The sequence below is a fragment of the Zonotrichia leucophrys genome, chromosome 2 (assembly GCF_028769735.1).
Source record: "Zonotrichia leucophrys gambelii isolate GWCS_2022_RI chromosome 2, RI_Zleu_2.0, whole genome shotgun sequence".
Classification (NCBI taxonomy): domain Eukaryota; kingdom Metazoa; phylum Chordata; class Aves; order Passeriformes; family Passerellidae; genus Zonotrichia; species Zonotrichia leucophrys.
Genome location: NC_088171.1, coordinates 14,539,380 through 14,563,188, shown reverse-complemented (window position 1 = coordinate 14,563,188; position 23,809 = coordinate 14,539,380). Strand labels below are relative to the sequence as shown.

The 23,809-nt window shown below is 35.5% G+C and overlaps 1 protein-coding gene across 16 annotated transcripts in view; it reads right to left on the bottom strand.

Annotated features, from left to right (window-relative positions):
* Positions 1 to 23,809, bottom strand: part of PARD3 (par-3 family cell polarity regulator) — a 445,615-nt gene that overhangs the window by 196,334 nt on the left and 225,472 nt on the right. For 14 of the 16 annotated variants that reach the window (XM_064703969.1, XM_064703975.1, XM_064703971.1 and 11 more), the window contains 4 exons: positions 22,661 to 22,752; positions 19,616 to 19,699; positions 10,654 to 10,779; positions 8,902 to 9,281 (listed from right to left, as the gene is read on the bottom strand). In XM_064703969.1, coding sequence (XP_064560039.1) covers positions 8,902 to 9,281; positions 10,654 to 10,779; positions 19,616 to 19,699; positions 22,661 to 22,752 — 682 coding nt within the window. The remainder of the gene's footprint in view (positions 1 to 8,901; positions 9,282 to 10,653; positions 10,780 to 19,615; positions 19,700 to 22,660; positions 22,753 to 23,809) is intronic. The other 2 variants (XM_064703974.1, XM_064703979.1) reach the window with 1 other exon arrangement.

The window sequence follows — 23,809 nt, the reverse complement described above, 5'->3', positions numbered from 1 at the left end:
GAGTCCAGCAGGCAGGGAGGGGTCAGGGGAATATGTTTTAAGATTTGGTTTTATTTCTCATTACCCTACTCTGATTTGATTGACAAAAATTAAATTAATTTCCCCAAGTCAAGCTGGTTTCACCTGTGACAGTAACTGGTGAGTGATCTCTCCCTGGTCTTATCTCAACACAGCTTTTGCTGTGTTTTTCTTCCCTTGTCCAGCTGAGGAGGGTGAGTGATAGAGCTGTTTGGTGATAGAGCACCTTATCCAAGGTCAACTCACCACAATACTACCTAATTCCTGCAAATTAATTAATTTCTGTTGCCCATGTTTAATTGCTAAACCTACTTTCCTAGAGCAGATTAATATTCACACATGAAAAGAAAGCAGGACTCAAATACAGTAACCACTACTCAACATACAGATTTCTGAAATCTGCACAATTGCATTTGATTAAAACGTATTTATTTCATATTTTATTATCTATACTACAATATATAATAAAATATATATTGCATATACTACAATATATATACAGTAGTATATAATTATATATACTACAATATTTATATATTACAACGTATTTTATTATCAAGACAGAAATCACATTGAGAAGTAAACTGACACAGGTGACATGACTGGGTGTGACACAAGCTTTTAAAATCTTTATCTTGAACATAACTATGTGCTCCTGTATACATAGTAAGGGCATGCAGATCTTATTGTTCAGGAAGTATGGATCAGTTTCTCTAGGCTAATTATTTTGAGACAACTTCCCTTCCTTCTGCAGTATTCAAGACAGCTGACATTTGAATTTGAAAGTCTTCATCCACTTTCAGGCAAATATAAAATTTATCTGTGCTGCAACATAGAGATAAAAAAATACTAGATCTCATAACATCCATATTTTACTTAGGAGATCTCCCAATTTTAATGATGCTTCAAACATTCATAGAGCTCTTTAATTCCCTGCAATATGTGAAGATGATCTGAAAAAGGTTTTTTTAAGTCACATCTCAGCTTTTCATGGAAATTATCTTTTTCTTATTATAAGGATCAGTGCTGAATACTTCTCTTTGAGTACAGGTTTTGTCTGCTAAAATTTCTAAAGTAATATCAGAACATGAGTGCACTCCTAGGACAATATTTCATTATTAATAAGCTTAATCCTCATTGCCTGATTACAGCATCATTACAGATGTCTGGTTCACACACAGCACTTCATGGAAAAAACAGAAGTTGAAATTTTCACACTACAAATGCACACAGGATATAAATTTGGACTGTGACATTTTCTGCTGTCAAACCTCCAGAAAGTCTTTACCAAATCCTGCAGATCGTCACAAATCCACACTGAGCCCAGATATTAGAGGAAGAAAATTCTAATTACTTGTTTATGTAGAAAGAAGGGGCCTCAATGAGCTGTGCTTTACTGTGCAGCTTTGCATGAGGCAGCTTTTGGGTGCAATTTTCCTTGTACCATTTCTCTGCTTCAGTTGGCAATTCACGCCCCATAGCTGCTCTTCCCTGGATGATTCAGCTGCATAAACTACTGTGCTTATTATATATAAATTAGATGTTCACAACACTGGGAAATAAATGGATACATCCAACCAAGGACAAAAATAAATATGACTTCTGTGACTGAATTGATTTTAATTTTTTTTTCTTTTTTACACACTTAACTGATTTAGTTCTCTCCACTCCATTCATTTCCATTCTCCTGTTGATAGAAATACATATAAGATCTTAATATCTCCCTGCTGCTAAAATGTTTTCAGTTCTTAGTAGAACTGCATTATAATAATGAGTGAACTGTGCAAACATATTGTAGGCTCTTCTGATTTATTCTAGTAATACAAGAAAGACTGGACACACACACAGGTAGAACTACAACAAATAGAAAACAGAAGAAATTTCCATATTTTAGAAAACAGAGGACTCATCCTACAGAAAGCTAGGAGATTTACTCTGCAATGTTTAGATTTTTTTGAGTTATGTTCACCTTAATCTCTTCTAGATTTTAAAAAGGGTAAATTGTAAAAAGGATAGAAAACATTTTCTTCCTTCTATAGCTGTCATCTCTGATCATTTGACAATGATCAAATTACACCAAGTGATAATATAATTTAAAAATTAGCCACTAATTTGTGTAATTCAAATTCTTAGGCTTCTTCGATAAATCAGAAGCTCTCTCAACAAGTTTGAGTTCTCCTTTTTTCTTGAACATGATGCTGAACACGCCTTCTGAAGTCTCATTACCCTCAAAAGTTCAGCCAGCTCTGAGCTGAAGACAAAGTAGTTTTAGGTGAATTAAAAGGGCAGTTACAATGGTAAAAGATCTATTTTGTACAAACAGGAAAGTGACAAAGGGTTTTTTTGAATTTGATGTGTCAGTTGCTGTTCCAGAAGAAAACAGTTCCAGTAGCTTTAAGATAAGGGGGAGAAGAAATCCATTCCTGCAATTTATTTAAACATATTTTCAAAATGAAGATCATAATTTCATTTGGAAGCAGTCTGATCATAAACTGAAAATGTTTAAAATTTTATAAAATTTTACTGCTGGTGACTAGACTCTTATCTCCCAGAGAAGAAGTGTTTAATTTCTCACTAGTGCTGGCATTACCTTCTTAATTGTGGAAAAAATGGCATAACATTCCTGTCTTTCTAAGGCTATCCTTTGCAAAAAGTTGTGGGTTCCTCACTCAGCACCAACTGCAGGTCTAAATTCTCAGCTGAAAAATTTGCTCTTGGGTAGAAATACACACAAGATAGAAAAACAAAAAGCCAGGATCACCTCTGCAGTATTTTCATCCTCTCAAAACAACACTGGTCCAGAGACCAGTAAAGAATATCTGAAGGACCTACACTGTCAACATCTTGTGATACTTCTCTTACAGCTGCCTTGCCTTTCAGCACTGTAAGCAGTGCTAAAAGTAAATCATGCTCTTCCTTCAAGTCTAATTTAAGAAAATGCATATGAGTTCTCAGGGAGTTCAATGCAGATCTCTCTAAATTTGAAAAACAGCTACAAACAAGCAAGCAACAAGAAATGCAGAAAACTTCACTCCTAAAACAATAGAAAACATCTAAAAACTGACAGTTGGGCATATTTTTTTAGTACTTATTCAAGAAAGGTAAATAACATTTCAGAGCAATCTTAACAAGGACAACTCATGTGGGTCAACAGTCCTCAGACTAAAGGACTGTTAGGAGAAAGTGTAGATTCCTCATGCAAGACAAGGCACACACTCTCCCTTTCCTGAAACAATAAGCAAGGTTGGTTGCAGATAGAAAAAGCGTGTTACACAAAATCACAAAAATTACAAAATAAAGCATTGTCAGTTAATGAAAGTAGTAGATTATACTGGGATGGAGAATAAGGAGAGAGATAATGTTGTAATAAAACTAAGCAGATGGGCCAAACGTTCTCTGTTAATAGTCAGAGCAGACACTGTCCTCCCAAGCACTTCAACCTCCTGTTTTGTTCACAGGAGACTCTTTCTGAAGATCCAGATACAGATGGATGACTGCTGAACTAATTATCCTAGTGTTCCACACTGGAAACCAGGTTTTTGGGGTTTTTTTGAAGGACTGAATCTCAAATGTAAGATTTGAACAGCAAATATGTTCTTACTGTAAGAGGCATCACTAAACTAACCAAGATCTTTTACTGCTCCTAGTTTAAGCCCCATATTTTCAGAATTTGTGCACATGTAGTCAGGCTCACTGCACATGCAAATGACTGCTTAGAAGGCTGACTGCTCAGCTGTCTACAAAATTTCTGCAGCCACATACACAATCAAGACTAATTGCATGCCCATTTTTATGTAGTTGAGTGATTTGGAACAAGTGAGGTTTTTTTTCTCCAAGTAAAGCTCAGACCACTCAAGAAGATCTTTGATCAACCTAATAGAAACGTTCTTTTCCCCTTATGCTACGTCCTGCTAATGGTGATCAGAAGTGGTTTTAAAAAATGGAAAGATGAAACTGATGCAGTTTATGCTTCTTCAGTGACTAATAATGCTCAAAATTATTTGCTTCACTTTTGAATCTCATTTCTCAAGGTCACTGAAGTAATTTAGGCATCTACACGCTTCATTTCAAAACTGACACTCTGCATCTGAACAGGAATTTCAAGAGAACATATCACTTCAAAAGAAATTTTAAACAAAAATTTAAAATGTCAGTTCAAAGTCTGGCTCAAGAATCTGTGTGGGGAAAACAGGAGAGTATAATGAAAAATGCATATAAATCTGTACACTTCAGCTTCATGATGCAGGATATCTTACAGACAAGTTCAGGGTCCTGTCTTACACACTCTCATGTATGAATCCAAGCAAAGCAAGTAACTGTCCATAGATGTGCTCCACTCCAGAGCAAATATGATGTCATTTCAAATTAGCATACTCCCAAACGATCTATGCCAACTTATTTGTGTCTCTAACAGCTTCCTGCAGAAAGGAACTTGTGTGCAGCAGGGCTGGGTGTCACTGTGCCATGGCACTGCATGCCCAGGCCCCTGGTGGCACTTGCAGAGTTCCAGGTCAGCTCTGTATACAAGATGCAGCATTATTAACCTCAGCAAGGCGAGCAAGCCAAACAGGAGCTCAAGGAACTCTGAAAAGTCTCATAATCCTGCTCACATCTACAATTTAGCCATTTTTCTCTCCTGCACTGTGCAGAGGGGCTTCCTTTGTTTCAGGACTCATCTTCTAGAACACAGCTGCTATGTCCTGTTTGTGATGGGTGTGGTAACTGCTACAGCTTTCCTGACAGTTCTGTCACTCATTTCTTTCCCTTTCTTTTTCTTGTTTTGCGAGAGAGAGGCCAAAAAAGAAGGGATAATCACAACTCCCATGGCTGGTGGCTAAGTCACCCCTTGGAAGTGGAGAGATGTGGACTGAAGTCCTGATGCACTGAATAATTCAGACAAAAAATTAGCAAAATATTTGGTGGAACTAAGACCAACTTAAGAAACATGAGCTCAGTGATGACATTTTACTTCCTGAATTTTATATTTAAATTAGCTATACAAATATGTAGTTGTAGATAGAAATCATATGATGCAATAAGCATTATACTGAAGGGCAAAAAATTAGATTAAGCTAATTTCCAGACTGAGTACTTCAAGCTTGTCTTAGTACAGCAGTATCAAAAGCAGCAGATATGAAATCTGAGCAGCACAATGTCCAGTGGAAAAGCAGTCTTTTGAATGCTTTAGTGAGTATCAGGCTAAATGTTGTGAGTTACTAAGTGCTCAAAGACTGAGCCTTAGAGCCATTTGCTATATAATTGGTTATTTATTATTTAGAAGTGTTGGATTTAATTCCTCTCAGTTGCATAGGCTCAAATACTTGCAGCCAGAGAAGGAGCACCCTGTGAGTGCCTGGTCCATGTGAGCTCAAGGTTCATCCTAGTACTCTGGGTGCTGTATCAGGGGTCTTATTTTCTTTATTCACTAGCTGCAAAGAACTATTTTTTATTTATTGTTACTTACTTTGGTGTATCAGTTTACACCAAAATGTATACAAACACAGGCTCACTGTCATGTCTTGCATTATCTTAATTTGTGTGAGCTATTAAGCTAGACTGCTATACAGCCTTAATGGCCTTAGAATATCAGCAATAACCCCTACATCTATATGCTAAAAGTTCAGGCCTTGACCTTTAAGGCAAGATAAACAGATATCCATTTTCATTTAGAAAAGCCAACAAACATTCCACATTGACTGAAACATATGACTGACCTTCTCTTCTGACTTTATTAACCTGCTAAATCCTATCAAAGTTCAGGTTATTTTAAAATGCCAAATCAGCAATAAATATTAAGAAATCATAATTACAAAGGCACATATTGTAGGATTATTCTATGATTGTCACCCTATATCATAAAGCTTATGCAAGATATAAAAATACAGCTGTAATAAAGAGGGTCTGTCTGTACTAAAAAAGAGTCAATTCTCATATACTACATCCATTATCAGAATGTACAGGTTAAATGAAAACTGAATTTCAAGACAACACCTTGCATGCCTTAGTGCACCCCACAATGAGTTTTTAAAGTAATGATGCCAACTGGTGAAACAACTGCTATCTGTCAACTACAAAAAAGAATATTTGTTAAAAATCTATAAAGCTTGTATTACATATTACAACATCCTTCCTTGGAAATAATCATTCAAAACAACCAACATCCCTACTGAACTCATATTTACAACAAAATACTTGGGGCATCCTCAAGCATATTGCTGCATTCATTGCTCCATATGTGTGTTCTCACAGTGATCAAATGTAAGTCAAAATGGGAGGGCATGCTTCTTTCTACAGTGGATATTACCAAATGAAAGACAGCAATGATAAAAATGTATCTTTCCTTATGCCCATTCTCTTTATTTTTACCATGAATAAAACATACTTTCTGCCTTTATCTATAGCCTGAGTTAGGTGCCATTCCACCATAAGTAGTATTCTCAAATAAGTCAACTGTTAGAAACAAATATCCCCTTTAAACTTCTGAAATATATTCTAAATATATTTCAAAGTTCTTACTTTCAAAGTGAGAACTTTTTAATAGCCATCAAACTCCTCTGCTATGAACTAGATGTTAAAGTATATTTGAGATCACTTTTCATCAACAGGTAGCATGCATCTTCTTTACTCCAAACCCACCCAAGATATTAGCACCAGCAAAGATAAATTACATTATAGCCTTGGGGCAGTATTTCTGAAACAGTATCCAGGGCAAGATGACCAAACATAACATCATATCACAGTCAAAAATCCATAAAATGCCAAATTATATTCTTGCATCTTATGAGGAGTTTTAACACCGTATTTGTTTCATGCAAAAATATTCTGGTCCCAAATTATATATTTATTTGTTAGTGCTTTTAAAATAATATGAAATGTTTATTTCCACTTCTGGCTGAGAATTATTTTATGTACTGTCCAAGTAATACTTCTAAAGACTTCCATGGACACGAAAAACCCAGGGAAAAATCACTGTAGTAACTGAGAGAATATTTATAAGCAACTGATTCCATACTCAACCAATAACAGCAAGTTTTTCCAAGTAGGCTGATCTGAGCTGATGGCCTAGAGAAATTCTTGAAGGAGCATCAACAACAGAAGCAAACTGTCAACTCAACCTTATGTCATCCAAGTTTGTAGAGCTTAAAATTCAGCAACCAGAAAGAAGCAATCTGGTGGTTCATGTGAAGTTCATAGAAAGGAAAGTATAATGATAATGTGACAAGTAGCCTGATACCTGTGAAACTGTAAAATCTCTACCATTCAATGCACTGTTTTCAATGTCCTTCAATAAAAAAGTTAATTAATAAATATCCTTAACATTAAGCACATAAGAGTATCTTAAGGGGCATGTACCTCAAGCTCATGGAGAATGCTGTCATATGAGTAAACTTTCTGCTGTGTAATGTAAATACTGTTCTTGTTGCTAGAGACAAAATTATAGCTAATCTTAAACATGCTCATTTGAATACCAAAAAGCTTACAGCATGTATAATTCTTTTAAAAAATCATTTCCCAAGAGCTAAGAATACTGGCATTGAAATGTCATTTTATTATACTTTCAACTATCTGAAAAGCATCTATACATTAACTACAAAAAATTTCCAAATTTTCTCACATCATAAAAATTTCATGGATGTACCAATGCATCTACATGTGCACATATAACACAGATGTTGAGATAAGCACACACTACTTTAAATAGTGTGTCTCACCCCCATTCAAATTATATTAGCCTAAGGGCCAAGACAGGAAATATCACATTACATCTCAACCAAAGGTTTTAACATCTCAGTGGAAAAAAATGAAAGCTTTAGCTGGAAATTAGAATGTCCAATTTACCAACTGGATCCAAAACACTCTTAAAATCTAAAGGCAAAACTCAATTTGAAAAGTCTTAACTGTGAAGTGCAGAACATGGGCCATTTTTGCTTAGTTCTTTACATTAAATAGTTCACCACTCACTAGGTCTTGGCCAACAGAATTTGAGGCATTTACTGCACTACTGTATTAGCTGAGAAACAGAAAAAAAGGTTAAAACACTCCTCAAAATGGCCTTTTGCAGGCATGCTGCACATGCTGAATGCAGGGTGGATCTCCTGGGCCTGCTCTCAGGGACAAGTCAGTGCCTTGGCTGCAAAAATCAACCCATTGTGTAGGAGCGTCGGGGGGTAGGACAGTCAGGATGGACGGAGACGAGAGATCTCTGCAGCCAGGTCGGGGAATTTGGGGTTTATTGCAAAGGGCCTGGGTGCAGGGCCCTGCTGGGACCTGCCAGCCACAGCTCTGAGCAGGCCCGAGATAAGAGAGGGCAAGAGAGGATGAGAGAGTAAAAGGGTAAGAGCGTAAGGGAGTAAAAAAGGTAAAAGGGTAAGAGAGTGAGGTTCCCATTACAATACAATAATTCATCTCCTGTGTTGAATAGTCTAATTCTCACTAACCAATCTAGCACAATATACAAATCCTATAGCATTCACATACAGCCTATAAGAATCATTACATTACCACACTGTGCTACATTTTAAAACCTAAAAACTACTCTTTGGACCCCTTATGCTAAGCTAGTAGGGTCTGCTCTGACCCTTGGACCAGTGTGCAAGCAGAGGGTATTGTTTCATCAGAAGAGGATTACCTTCAGTCTGGCCACATCATTGTTTTCTAGTTGTTCAGTAACTAAGGTATCTCAAGCTTGCTTTCATTTTAATCTTGCTTATAGTTTCTGTATTCTCAAAATCTTTTGCCAGACAACCATATTCATCAGGTTTTCCTGTTTCATCTTCCCCAACACATTGCACTCCCCATGCTCCTGCCAATCCTCCTGCCCAGGACAGTGGCACTGGGCACACACACATCTCCTGCTGCACAAGGAGCACGCTGGTGCCTTACCTTTCCTTAGCTGTATACTGAGCCTCTTCCCTATCTTTTTGGTGTTATAGCCACTGTTGGCAGTGGAAGTGAGAACTTTCTGAGGTGACGGTACCAGGCCGGAGGGCGGTTTCCCTGATGAGTTGACACTATGAGGTAGCTGTGAGTAGGAGTCTGTCTGGTCAGAGTGGTTCCCCACTCTGGACATTCTCTGTAAGGTGTGAAGTCCAGAATTGTTCATGCTTTTCCCCTCAGCATAATGGGAGTCGGGGCTGAAGCGGCTGGAGTAGAAGACGCTCTCGCTCTGGGACAGCTGCTCGTACTGCTCCTTGTTGGCCGCGGGCACCACGTGGAACCAAATGAACGGCGTCCGCATGGCTTGGCGGAACATATGCTGGGCTCTAGGTTTTCAAGTGAACAGAAAATCAGCAAATTAGGACTGGCAGACTACAAGATATTATAAGCATAATTACTGATGTTAATTAAGCAACACGAGCTGACAGACACATTGCACTCAAGCATAAACCATAAAACTTGAATCTGTTTGCTCGCCTATTTGGTCTGCTTTTCGCTAAGGTTTACTGCTTCAGGGCAACACTATGGTTAAATATGCTTCATGACTAATGTAGCAAATACTGGATTCAGAAAAGCAAAAATATTAACCACAGCCATGAAATGCAGACAGTTCTATAGAAGGACTGCAGTGTCCTTTTGTTTTGAACCTTGATAATTGTAATAATTGCGATAAATGTTACCACAGTGACAACAGAATTATTAGAATGAAAATGACTAATTATAAAAGACTATGTATTCCACAATTTTCTGATTAAATGGAGTCTTGCAACCAGTCTAGCTTACAATTCAATTTTTTTCAGCTGGTAGTAGATCAGAATACAACATTAAGAAATGGGAAAAAAATGCTCAATCCTGTACAGACAGACACTGGGCTTCAAGGTCAGAATCCAAAGTATACAAAGACAACAAGGTCTCTTCACAGTCTTAACAAACTGTGATTCAGAACCTTAGAACAACCAGAGACAAGCTGCTTTCAACCATATGGTGCAGGGTGATGTTTCAACTCAGGTTAGAGTCAAAGAAATTAAAGCCACATTTCAAATATATATTAAGTATAAGATGATCAGAACAAACAATATTTGGCCCTCAGTGCGTTATGAATTTCAGAACAATATGACCATCCATGAAATCACTCATTACCTGCATACCTCTTTTCTATCTTTCTCTTACCTGAGTGTGAAATACAATCCCCTCTTAAAAGTCTTTCTGATTTATTTTGAGATTCTACCAAGTCCAGACAACCACAAACAAAATATTTCTCTCTCAAACTTCTCCAGGAAGTTTCTACATATACAGCACCTTTAGTTCTCACACAATCAAGAAACCACATATTTTTAAAATGTTAAAAATAAAGTCCTCATGTTGTCCATTTATACTGAACATGGTGCATTGCAAATATAACAGCAAAAGTCATATGGGAATTAAAAAAAAAAAAAAACAGATTACCAATATAAGAAGAAAAAAATCTACCATGTATTAAAAGCATCAAATGAGAATTGCATATACTCTAATGACAATAATTATCCTGGTTTTTTTTTTTTTTTTTTAGTCTAGCTATATAAAAGCCACTAATGCCCCTAAATGTATATTTTCTTTATTAGAAAGACAAGCTTAGAGGTTTCTTTCTTACTTTGCTCAAATTGTTTTAAGGTGCTAAAAATCAAATAATGCAAAGTAACGTGTGGTAAGAACACTTACTGCTCAAACCTCCTGTTCCGCAGGTCTCCGTCATTAATCCTGACAATACAATCGTTCTCACGGAAAAGGTTTTCCTGCTCAGCTTTTCCACCCTTCTCCAATCGCTTCACCAGCAGCCCCAGCGTTCTGGAACAGTAAGATTACAAATTATTACTATCTGAATAATTTGCAACATAATAAAATACTAAATTAATAGGATTTTCTATGATCACTACAGAAACTGTATTTTAAACCATCTTTACCTTGAAGTAGGACAGCACAGCTTCAAATAACTGCAAGAATTAACTGATTCATTACCCCTTTTCCATAAAACAAAAAGCCTAGGTGTATCAAACACATCTAAAGTAAGAATGAACAGGCTGTGGGATGACAGCACATCCATTCTTGAAAAAGGATAATTTCTGTGTAGTAAAAACACTCCAAGAACCACCACACATCTGAGAAAATATATCTTTTTTGTGAGTTAACTGAAGCTGAATAGGTTTAACTTAAATTTTGAATTTTTGAATTCTAAGAGAATGCCACGGCCTTCACTACTCCTTCTGTCAAGTGAAACGTGGGGTCATCTCATGTAATAAGCAGCCTGTAATGAGGCATGGATAGAGAATTCAATAATTTCATTAGGGCCAAACAATTTTCTTTTTAATTCTTAACATTTTTTAATAAATCAAAAAAGATTAAATTAAAAATTTAAATGCTCTTTCTAAATTCAGAATCTTATCTTAAATTAACTGACTGATAAAAATTTCCATTTGATAGTCTCTGTCCAATGAGTTAGTCCCCTCTGTATGGTGCTTACCCACAGCATCATCCTAAGGACATATTTAGAGAGAAAAGGTAGACAAATATTCAAACTGAAATTATGAAAAAGGATCTTGAAGAAAGGACTTCTGAGGTACTGGCAGGATAGTATGCAAAGTCAGTGATGCTTCTATACCTGAACAATAACTCAATCTTCAGGATTATTCTTGCATCAAGAATGCATTTGACTTTTTTTTTTTTAAAGAAGATCAGCTTGACAGTGAAATCCCACATTTGTATCAGTGGGTCAAAGTCACACCAGCAGAGTCAACAGCATCACTTTTTTCAGAATTCATTTCAAGGCATGGTGCAAAAAATACTTGGTCCAAATCAGCAGGAATTGGAAGAGCACAGATGACTTTTAAGCAAAACCCTTTCAGTGATCACAGCACTTCCATTCACACGTAATACCTTAGAGTAGATGAGCAGTCATTAGTGCTTCAAAGGATTCCTCAAGTGCTCAAAACTTATGTATGCACTTGAGCCCTTCATCAAACAGGACAAAAAAGTAAAATTAACTTATTTCTTCCACTTTCAATTCTTCATTCACCAATTTATCACCAGCATAAGCAAATAATACACGTTTTTTACAGAACAGTCATACAATTTCTCCCACAGGGTAGGTGAAGAAGAAGGAGAAAGTATTCTAGTAGTATTTCCATTTTGGAACCACCAAGAGACATTAACATATGATGTTGAAAGGATCTATAAATCTAAACAGACCATGAAGAGAAAAACAATAAATGCTGACAACACAAATCAGCAAATGAAGCTTGAGTCAGACATTTGCATGACAAAAAACTCTACAAGTCCACAACAGTGGCACACTAACCTAATGACCATGTTGTACTACAATTATTCATTATTACATTATGTAGTCACAGAAAGTAAAACAAAACAAACTTTAAGACATTGATTCAATCCCTTTTTTCCTTCTGTTCACTAAAAAAATGTGTTGAAGGCAGTCTCAGATTTTTAAGACTGATAAGTAATTATAAAGAAATTATGGATGGTTTGCTAGTTCCATGAAGAACCAAACTAACAGTTATATTAATAGTAAAAAGGAAAACTACTTGTATGGCTTCACTATGCTATTTTTATCAGAATTATAGTTTTGACACATAGAAAACTGATGTGTTAGAAAACAAGTTTGTGACTTCTTCACTTTGTGAGCTGATGAATCTTTTGGGGAGATTGTCTTTGAGCCACAAAGTGAAGCTACTGTAACTGTAAATGGGGAAGAGATAGGCAAAGGAAATTATAAAATAGGGAATGCTACATTTAAGAGAAAACCAACAAAATACTTGAGCAGGAAAGAAAAGAGTTGTATCTACTCTTCGTTTTCTTTCACTTGATGCCCAACAGCTCTTTGATGCAGGTGCACTCCGCTGCAATGCCCAAAGACAATTCAGAATTTGCATGTGCATGCAATGCTGGCACAAGAGCATACAAAGAAACAACAACAAGTGTTTGGCTTATATGGTTAATTATAAAAAATACCAAACAATATCTACACAAAGTACAACAATCTAGGTTAATTTAATGACAATATACTACACAAAACAATGTGGTTATTTCATCCCAATGTCTTCATGTACTTAGGATTACAAAATAATTGCTCTATCAATAGTTTTGACATAGCATTTTTTTAAATGCTGCTTTCTACTGTCTCACATTCTGAATTTTTATCAAATTATTAATGCAAGATGCACCTTTATGCATGGTTTGACACTTCATAAATTTATTCCACTTAGGCTTTTAAATCTGTAAAAATATTACTAATCCTAACCAATAGTAGAATAATGTAACAGATAAATAAACTACCAGTCAAAATTGTAAATAATCTCATTAAACAAAGGCTACAAGTTCTGCTAATGAAAGACTGCTCATCTCTAACATGGCATATGGTGCTCGTGAGGATTTTGCATTTTAACAAATGTTAGAGCTAGGTTAACCAGGCATATAAAGCTAAAGTCACTGAGAGCAAATTCAAGGCTGGATGAACAGACTGAGTCAAAACTAAAACCAGGCCTCTCATAGTGCCTTTTCATTTATTTATTTTTTTACATAAACACATGGCACAAAAGATCCCTCTCGACACAATTCCAGAAACAATTTCCCAAATGAGGGTTTGCATGGCAGAGAAAACTAGATCTATGGAAAAAGTATGTTCTTCAAAAATTAACAAAAGCCTTCCAACTTCCTACAGTATTTTTTCAGCACATTATGGTTAAATGCAAGAATGTGACTCTAAAAAAGACTTTCTGGGAATTCATGTTTGTTGTTGCAGCAACTGGAGATAAACAGAGTAGACCTGATATTGCAAATATGCAGTAACCTAAAAACAAATTGATTTTTTCCCTGCCATATGCCACCATCATTAATCCTGCAAAGTGGAGTTATACTACAGCTTCAATATTATGTTCCCTTCATGAGGAAGACATAAATTTTGAAAGCATCTAAACTCATCTAGTATAGAGTACCAAAGTCAGTATATACATTTTTTTTAAACACAACCATGTAGCGTACCAATGGATGGGTATATTTGAATTTGCTCAATTTTGTCCAGTTAAAGTAAGTCAACACAGTTTTTAATATAAATTCTTCCATTACAAAACTTTTCAATTCCAACGTTTTCAAGAATGAGATTAAATATCATGTGAACCTTTGCAAAACACTCTGCAAGTCTACAATCCTGTTGAAACAATAATAAATAAAAATTTTCTACCTGTGCTGTTTTATACTAACATTAGCTGACACAGAATCAGAAGGGAAACTGCCAAAGCACAGAGCTCAATCTTTGTATTTATTTTAAATACTTAATTGGGAATGTAAGCAGCTGAGATTATATTAGCATTTGCACCACTGTATTTCCATGAGGTTCATTACTCTAATTATACTATTAAAATAAACTCAGCTACATGTGTTAACATTTCAATTCTCAGTATAAATTACAACCAATGATAAAACTAGAAATAAGCAACGATTTTTTTATTGACATGTAAATTGCCTGACTTAGTTGGGGTAGTTGGTGAAATGCAAACTCTCCACATGCCATCCAGATGTATGGAAATGATGATAATTTACCTTAATAAAAACTGACAGTGGAAGTAAAAATAAAAACTGACACTGAGCATCTAGAATATGATTTGGCCATCATGGCCCATGTACAAACTGAAGTTATTTATCTATTTACCTGCAAGCTAAATGTAGTGTAATCAAATCAGACAGAATAGAAAATGGCCAATTTAAATGTTTACGTAAAGTCACTAACATGAAATGGCAAAAACTAGATTAAGGTACAAAAATAAGGATTGATTGAAAAGCTGATGTGCAGCAGTTTCATGTTTAGAAAGATCTCTGAAAAGTTCTACAAGAACATAAACACAGAGTAAAATTCCTAGATTCAGAGGTCAGAGTAGGCAAATTGGCTTGTTTGTTCAAGTTAAATTATTGTGGCTACTCAATGCTAAATTGGACATAAACTCCTTTACCCAGTATTGACATCACAGCACTGCTATGGAGGCATTTAAATTTCATGCCTGAAGTCCAGAACAAATTCCCAATCTTTGGTAATCACTCCTCAGCTTTTTACCTCGACTAATTCTTCAAATTATGCTTATAAAACTTCTTAAAGGCTGAGATCAGACAATTTGAATTCAGATACAAGAGTGAGGGAATGGTACATTCACTCCACAGAGAATTTATTCCCCATACATATGTTTTTGAAAGTCATGGCTACCTTTGAGACTTAAAAGGCTGAAAATGCAGAAGAATAAATGGAGAGGCAGACAGCACAGACCTCCTACTTGATCAAAGAGAATATGATCACTAGAGAGGCACCGTGAAGGCAATATTATGGACTCTCACTATAGACAATGGACATTAGATATTACTTCAGTTTTCTTTCTACCTTGAGTATAAGACTAAAATTTTTACAGTAACACATGAAGTGCATTTATAAACTTTAGAAAATGAAGAATCTTTACAATTTAAAAAAAAAAGAATAGAAAGAGTATAAAAAATTTCAAATTTCTAGATTTCTAGTAAGGGTAGTTGGGGTTTGTGTATGTTTAAACGCCCACCTCAATTTGAGGTTTTTCTTTCTTTTTAACAAAAGCTGCTAGATTTGTCATTTAAACTGACAAAAATTTTCTTTTTTTCCTTTCTTTTGAGACTTCCTAATATTTTAAGACATTTAGGAGGTATAACAAAAAATATTTTTAGCTGCAAGTTTTAGATGTACAGTTAATCATGGACTTTTTGGCATACTTCAACAGAAGAAAAGCTGGCAGAGCTGTGCATACCTGTCTGTATCAAAGTAACATGTCTGATACTTATTAGTGGATGTTCATTGTGGGGTTTTCAGATGAATATCCAAATCCTTTTCAATTCTGCTTTACTAAGTAGACTTCAGAGTAGACTTGGGACTATGGGACTCTGATTTCCATATCATTATTCACAGAGATTTCTGATGTTCTCTCATATATTCCTTGTGTCAATTGAATATCTTTCCAAAGACAGACATGGCAGGATTTCAGAAGAGCAGCTAGGGTATAGAGCTTGAGATTTCAAAAGCAGAAGAGGCCATATAATGGTAAATTAGGCTATAATTACTGTTGAGCTTTCAGAGAACTTGGTGCATTCTCACTTAAACATCAACAGAACATCCCACATCATCCAGGCTGCTCAAATGAGATTCTTAAGGGACTGTTTGCTCCTGCCTCTGAGCACCTAATAAGAAGGAAGGATTGGTGTGGTATGGTAATTTTGCACAGAATTAGAATTTTCTTTCCTTTCATATTTTTATCTCATTCATTCTCTCTTTTTTCTACTCTTATCTGAACACTTTCTGATTTGCCTTCTCTTCTTTCTTCATTCTACTTTCATTTTCATGCCTCCTTTTCTGCTCAGCACTGCATCTATGCCATTGCAAAAATGTGCCAGCAGGTTTGCAAACAAAACTTTTATCCTTAAAAAATGCATAACCATAAGGTGATGAATATGTATACCCTCATCCCTTTTGATAAGGTGAATAAAATCTGCTAACAAAATCATATGATCAAATAGGCCAATAAAAGACAGATACATTTCTAGAGGCAAAACAGAAGGATAACAAGGAAACATACATAGAATAAAGTTTCACCATATCTTTACAAATCAATAGTACTTTTCCCAGAGAAATACAAGGGTTTTTATTTTTAAAAAAATCTCAGTTTTACTGGACACAGAATTTGTGTGTATATATAATAATTTGTAGCATCTATATAGATAAGGCAGAGACCTTTACAGATTTTGTTCAAGATCAAAAGATAATACTCAAAAGACTCTTATTCCAAACTCCCAAAAGAGCATGAAAAAAGTCAAATATTTTCTCAACAGAAGTAAAGAACAGAGTTATGGCACATAATTTTTACAGTTTTGGAGTGTTTCCTTAAGGAGGGATTTTCTGGTGTAAATATTTTGGTGGGAGAAGGCTCCTGCCTATTGCATAGAGAAAACAAGGTGAATTGCATAAGACTTTTTCAAGCTATTGATTTAATAACCATTGCCTATAGAGTAACATTCTAAACAGCAAGAGAAAGGAACTACAAGAAAAGTAACTGAAAACACAGCATAACTGAAATTGAACAGTAAGCAAATACAAAACAACAATGGGAGAGTGGACTAATCTATATAACAAATGAGATCTTGTCTTTTTGGACATCCCTCAAAGTCTTTACTCAGTCTTGTGTTTGGTTTTCTATAATTAGGTTTGTACTAAGCACATCCCCAATTGAGTTATTATAAGCAGGGAGTTGTAGGTTGATTGTAGCAGGGAAAATTATTTTTTGCAGCCAGGGGAGGAACAAAGAGCAGCCATGTGCTAAGTGAGAAATAAGTAGGAAGCAGAAGATCCCTGCCATGCATCTGCTCTCCCTCTCAATCTAGCAAAAGGAGAAACAAGTTTGTCTTAACCAGGAGAGGAAAAAAAATTAACCAAATCCCCACCAACTGCTTCAAACCTGAACCTGAGTGTGTCCCTTCCCCTGTCCACACTGGAGACAGCTGGAGAAAATGTGTTTATCCTACCTGAAAGCATGCAGAGACGTGGGTATGCAGACAGCAAAGCAGCAGCACAACACATCAGAATCAATCCCAAGCAATGAACTCTGCTTTTCCTTCATTAGAACACATGGGGCATGGCAGAAAACATTTGGAAATATTCTAGATCCTCCCCAACTCTGCTCCTCTACACTTTCAAACATGGGACTAAGTGTCTCCCCTCTTCAGCAGATTATTTTGTAGAGGGTCAAAAAAACCTCAGCAATTACATATATGGTCCATTTTTCAATGAAGTCAGTTCTAGCAGTATGAATAAAAAGAGGGTACCTTTTAATATAAAAATTATATCCCTTGTAATAGAATTTGCTTTTCCAGTATGTTCTGATTTGAAACATCTATATTTAAAACAGGCTTTCCTGAAGTAAAACTTAATCAAATAATTTTGCATGATATAGTTAAATTTCTTTTTTAAAAAAATTACATATTTTATTTCTGTTTATGGTTTTTTCCTTAACATGATCTCATTATGTATGAACAGTTTAAACTTTGCCTCAGACTTGACAACCACATTCACAGGCTGGAAGCAAATTTTACTTAAGTTAAAATTCTTATTCAAAATGTCAAAATACATATTTTAACATCAGCATCATTAAACAAGTACTTAGTAGGCAGCTGACATTCTTAAACCAGTCTTTTCCTTGGCCTTCACACTGCTGAAATCCCAGATAACTGTGTGAACATTTCAACCATCCCTAACTTGATCGGATTTACTTCTGAGTTATGTCTGAAGTACTGCTCACTCATGGCCTTTCCATCCCCACCCTGAATTTACTGAATTTCAGATTATGAAGAGAAGAATTCACCACTTAACACAAGTTTGCTCTTAATACTTGTAGTCCCTAGAAAAAGTAGCTTTAAAGTAAGACAAATTACATTTTCTCATAATGTATGTCAGTGTATGAACAGCTCATACTGTTCAGGCTATGAAAGAATTGGGTTTCAAGTAACAAGTGCAAATAAAGCTCTTATACTGTGTTTAAAATCCCATGAAGATATTCGGTATAGAAGGAAAAATACCTAAAATACTCTAGTATTTCTGAAAATAGCATATTAATATTTGAGAGATACACTTGTATAGCAAATTAGTTTTGTTAATTTTTTAGTTTTTAATTATAAAATTAAAATTGCTGCTGGGACAACAGGAGAATTTAACACCCCTTTTCATGTGCAAAGATTACTTTTAAGATACATATATTTTTCCCCTTTTCCTTTAGGAAAGAAAATACAGTGTGTACTTAGAATATGCAACCACAGTATAAAATTTGCGTACATTGCTGAAAAATTATCAATTCTCAAGGTACTTAAATTTTCAAATCCATCACTAATTAATACAAAAGTTTAGGGTTTTTTTCTGAGATTATTTTCATGACCCTACACACTAAAACTCCGCATTAGCAAATTAAGCATTAGAGATTATGTATTCTGTTTATTAATAACATCCTCCACATTGTATTTTAAATGCAAACTTCGTTTTTTACCCCTTTTTTTTTCTGGTGGGTAAGCAATCAAACTTCAGGAGTTTCAGCCTGAAAAGGAGGTTCACTTTTCCCCAAATCAGAATGTTTCAACTGGTTCTGCTACTTCATTTTAACCCCAACAGATGGGGCAACTTGAAATTTTAAAAGTGCGGCAATTGTTTTCTCTCCTACTCTTAACAAGTGACAGCGTAGGACGCCTCTGGTTTAAACTCCTGTTGTTCTTTGAAAACTTGTGGTTTAAACAGTACACAGGGAAATGTTGCACAAATATCCACCTGAATTAGGGCAGAAGTTTATACATTTTAGGAGTCCAAAAGGAAATGTCTTTATCCTTCAATTTACCCTGAGATTACAACACCCAATTCTAACTCCTTCTAAGCAAAGCCTTTGAACTATAGAGTCCATTCCAAGCACAGAGTCAGCAAACTTGCATTTCTTCCTTTCCTATCCAGTGAGACTGCCTCTTGAAAAACAGATAATATTCTACAGAGGGTAAAGGCACACAACACAAAAATCAGCACAACCAAGAGAGAGCACAACAAATTACAATGCAAAGAAAATCCTACACGATACGTTACCTTCCGCCTCGGGCACTGAAAGGCACTACATGGATTCCCAAAGGCCCGCCGTCATTGGAGACCTCGACGAGCTTTACCATATCACTGTGAGACAATGACCAATGAGGAATGTGAACATGGAACCAAAAACCCCACACAAACATACACAGAAAAACAAAACCATTCCAGAAACCAAGTCATGGTGATGAAAGCATTGTTGAACACTACGTACCTGAAGATTAATCTGATGGCATGAAAGGAGATCAATCATCAAAAATGCTTCAATTAATAGAACCAAGAAAAATATAATATTTTTTTTAAATTTAGCTGAATACATAAAAAGAGGTCTCATCATCATCACGGCATGCATATGGCTTTATTTCTTTCTTATTCTAAAGTTAAACTGACCATTGAGTAGAAATACCTTAAATGCCACACACATTTTTCCTCAGAAACCTAAAAGCTCATCATAGCATTAGCATGCTTTACTTTATCTTAGAGCCAATGCTTTTTTTTTTACATTAGCTTTCCCATGACTACCTCATAATCAAATGAGAATTATTAAATTTTTAATTGGCTAAATCCTTCCAGTTTAAAAACACATTAATCTGTATTACTGCAATTTCATTTCTTTTACTGGAAGATTCCTGCATCTCCTTACTAAGTGAAGTTTCTAAAGTAAGTTTTAACTGTTACATTCAAAACCAACCAGACGTCTCCTGAAGCAACCATGCATCTAGTTTTCAATTATAAATTTTGCTGTAGTGAGGAAAAAAGCAGCAGAAGAAAGTAGAGGTTCAGAGACATGTAAAAATTGTAGAAATAGATTTAGACCAAATCTATTAATGTATTTGAAACATGCCCACATCTGCAAAGGTGGAATATAGCCCATGAACCATAAAGAGCTGTATTTGCATAAATGAGAAAATAATATACAAGAGCCAAACCTCTCAGTAAAACTGGAAGTGAGAGATCTGAACAAAAGCCACAATCTAAATTTGCAGCTTATGCTTCTCTCTAGCATTACATACTTTTGTCTTATTTCCTGGCACCAGATATATATACAAACAGATCATTGAAAAGCTTGTTCCTCATAGGCATAGAAATAAAACTTAAACTCAAAATGGAGCAAAGAGCAAGACAAATTCCCTGTGATGGCAGTAAGAGATTTTCTACCTCCTTCAATAAGCTCTTGATCATATGGTGGCCCATCATGAAAGCTTGCAGCTCTTAATTTGTAATTTGAGAATAACCAGACCACATATGGTTGGGAAGTCAACACAAGTCCTGGGTTACAGTTTGTTTTACTTTTCACCTACATTAAATTTTCTATTTTTAAGGTAGCCTTTGCATTTGCTGTATGCCTCAATTGGTGTCTGAATTTTTATCTTGATTTTTAAACACGAATGGAAGGTCTCTATCCTTATTGTCACTGTTAACTCAAGAAAGTAGTGCAACAACAGGAGAGCTGAGAGACTTCAGCCAAAAATGTATTCTTCTTCAGACATGGATCAATGTTTTAAGACTGAGATCAATACAGCATTTCATGCTGTTCCATGTTCACTTTCTGTACAGGCTGACTTCCTTCTCACTGTATGTTAAGGCTAAATTGTCATTAATTAGTGGGCAAAGGAGCTCACAGGATTCAAGCAACTCCTCTGACCTCCAAAGGGAACTCTAAAAGACACTGTTTGCTTTTGGTAGGCCTGTGATTCTCTATGATCAACTTTCTTCTGAGTCTGCTATTAGCTGAGAAGAAAATTAAGGGCTAAGAAAGAGAACAAGTGAGAATTTGTGTGACGCACCTGGAACTGCCAAAATGGAAACATGGCTTAAATTTGAAAAAAAATCCACTTATTTTCCATATCCAGCATACATCATTTAGCTTGTTCTAGTGGTTGAGTCAGTCATTTTTTATTTGTTCAAAATGCTTACTTACCATCCTTGCACTCATTTTTCTTACACTTTTTTTTTTTTTTAATCAATTCTATCCCAAATTCAAATGTTAAATTTTGTAGAACAGAAAAAAAAGAGGAAATTATAGCTTCCTAAGAGATATTCTTTCAATCTGGCTTTCTGATTTTCTCAGGAGTTTGAGCCAACTACTTCAAACAAACATGTAATGAAGTATGAGATGAAAACAAAACATAAATGAAGTAGCATATGATGAGAAGTCAATAAGTTACTTAAAGCAACACCAGGAAGCATTACATTTGACAGAAGTTCTGCAAATTCTATTTAGGAAACAGCATTTGGAATTTACAATGTAACAGATTTTGTAAATGGAACCGAGTAAAATGCCTAATAGATGTCACCATGATCTTTATCTAACATTTAAAACCTCTGTCCCTAATTCATAATTTAATTCAAAAATAACAGGAACAGAAGATTTAATTTTATTTAAAATTTAGGTTAATAAATTTAAAAGATTTAATTTAAGGCTAGAAGGGATATTTTCTCATTAACTCCATAACAAGGTATGGGTCAGCTCTTTCCAATGAAATGCAAAAGGTCAAGTTTGCAGGATCTTTTGACTACATAAAATATTATTCAGTGATTGTATTTTTAAATTGGGTGGAGCTAACAAAACACCAGTTTTGATCCATTCGAAAGTATGAGGTTTCTGACCATGCAACTTGTGACTGTGACACATCTTCCTAGAGACTGTGAACTAGTGATTGGAATTAAGATTTTCCCCTTTGAAATTCTTACCTGTTGATCTATTTGTAATAGCACTATTACCTTTTCCTTCTGTCCTTGACCCTATTCCTTTTGTCAAGTTTTCAAAGTTCCATCAAATAAGCATATTCTTTGAGACAGAAAATCTACTGTAGCATCAGCACTTATAAATGTCAAGTTTCCAATGATCATCTTTAATACAAGCTTTTTGAACTGTTTAAAATCTGTTTTAAAAAGATCCATTTCTTAAAACCAAAATGACACATGACCTAAAAAAGATTGCCCCACTTTCTTTAGAGTAGTATCACTAATATTATTCAAAGTACTTCACTAGTCTGTGTTCAATCTCAAGACTCATTAAAACAATATGTTCTGCCAGTAACTTACTCCAGGGAAAAATTGGTAGCATTCTCCAAACCAGTGTCTGCATGTCCAACAGGCTCAACTCTGCTGTTGTCCTCCTCTGTTCTATCTTCATCCTAGATATTAAAAAAAATAAAAAAATTAAACCTACATTTAATTTTAACTCATTTTAGTAATGATTATTGGCGTTACCACACATGCAGTGGAAATGCTTCCACAACTGTCTGAAACTGTTCTAAATTTTTTTTTGTCACTTTAAACATTTTTGCAATGCTATTTATAGTTTGGCCAGTGTTATATCATAATTCTACAACAGTTAAAAAGCCGTGCTACAGAAGCTATCACAGTCAGCATTTTTTAGAAGGTTGACAAGCAAAGCACAAAATCAGCTGATGGTCAGCAGTGTTTGGGGAAACTCCTCCCAGGCTCTCCCTGAGCAGGGGGCTTGACTGAGCCCACAGGGCAGATCACTGAGGCTCATTTGCAAAAACTTAAATATAGTATGAGAAAATGCAGCTTCTGTAATTCAATGAAGTACCAAGAGCTTTTTAAACATTTTATCACGGCCTTTATTAATAGCTTGCCAGAGAAGGCTGACATCAAAGAGCTACGTGAGGCTCTAATGCTAACCAATTTATTTTATTTTTAATTTCACTTTCCAAAAAGTACATATGTTATTCACCAAATGTATAACTTTAATGTCAAAGTTGTGAATGCTGTACTTTCAAATTTAGATCAGGGTAATTCAAGGACTTCCAGTAAGAAGCTCTAAACCCATTCTTATGTGTACGTTAATTATTGGAAGCTTATACTTTTAAATACCCATGTAATCAAAAAGAAAATATTACAGAGTGGGAACAGAAGATTTCAAACACAGAGCCAGAGACATCAGGTCAGTGAAATAATACATGATAGGTTATGAATTTAGCACACAGAGTCAGACAACTTATTAAAGTACTGAAGAAATGTTAAAGGCAGGCAGAGACAGTTGGTAATGTCTAATTGAGATTTCCACAGGGAATCTGCAAAAGCAGGAGGCTGAATGCACCAAGCTTCCATGGGCTATGGACATGCCTTCTGCACCCTGGAAAGCAGCACACTTGTGAGGCCAAGCTGCTTGGAAGAATGATGATCCTGTGTCTCAAGAGGCTTTAATATGCACCTCCTTGTCAT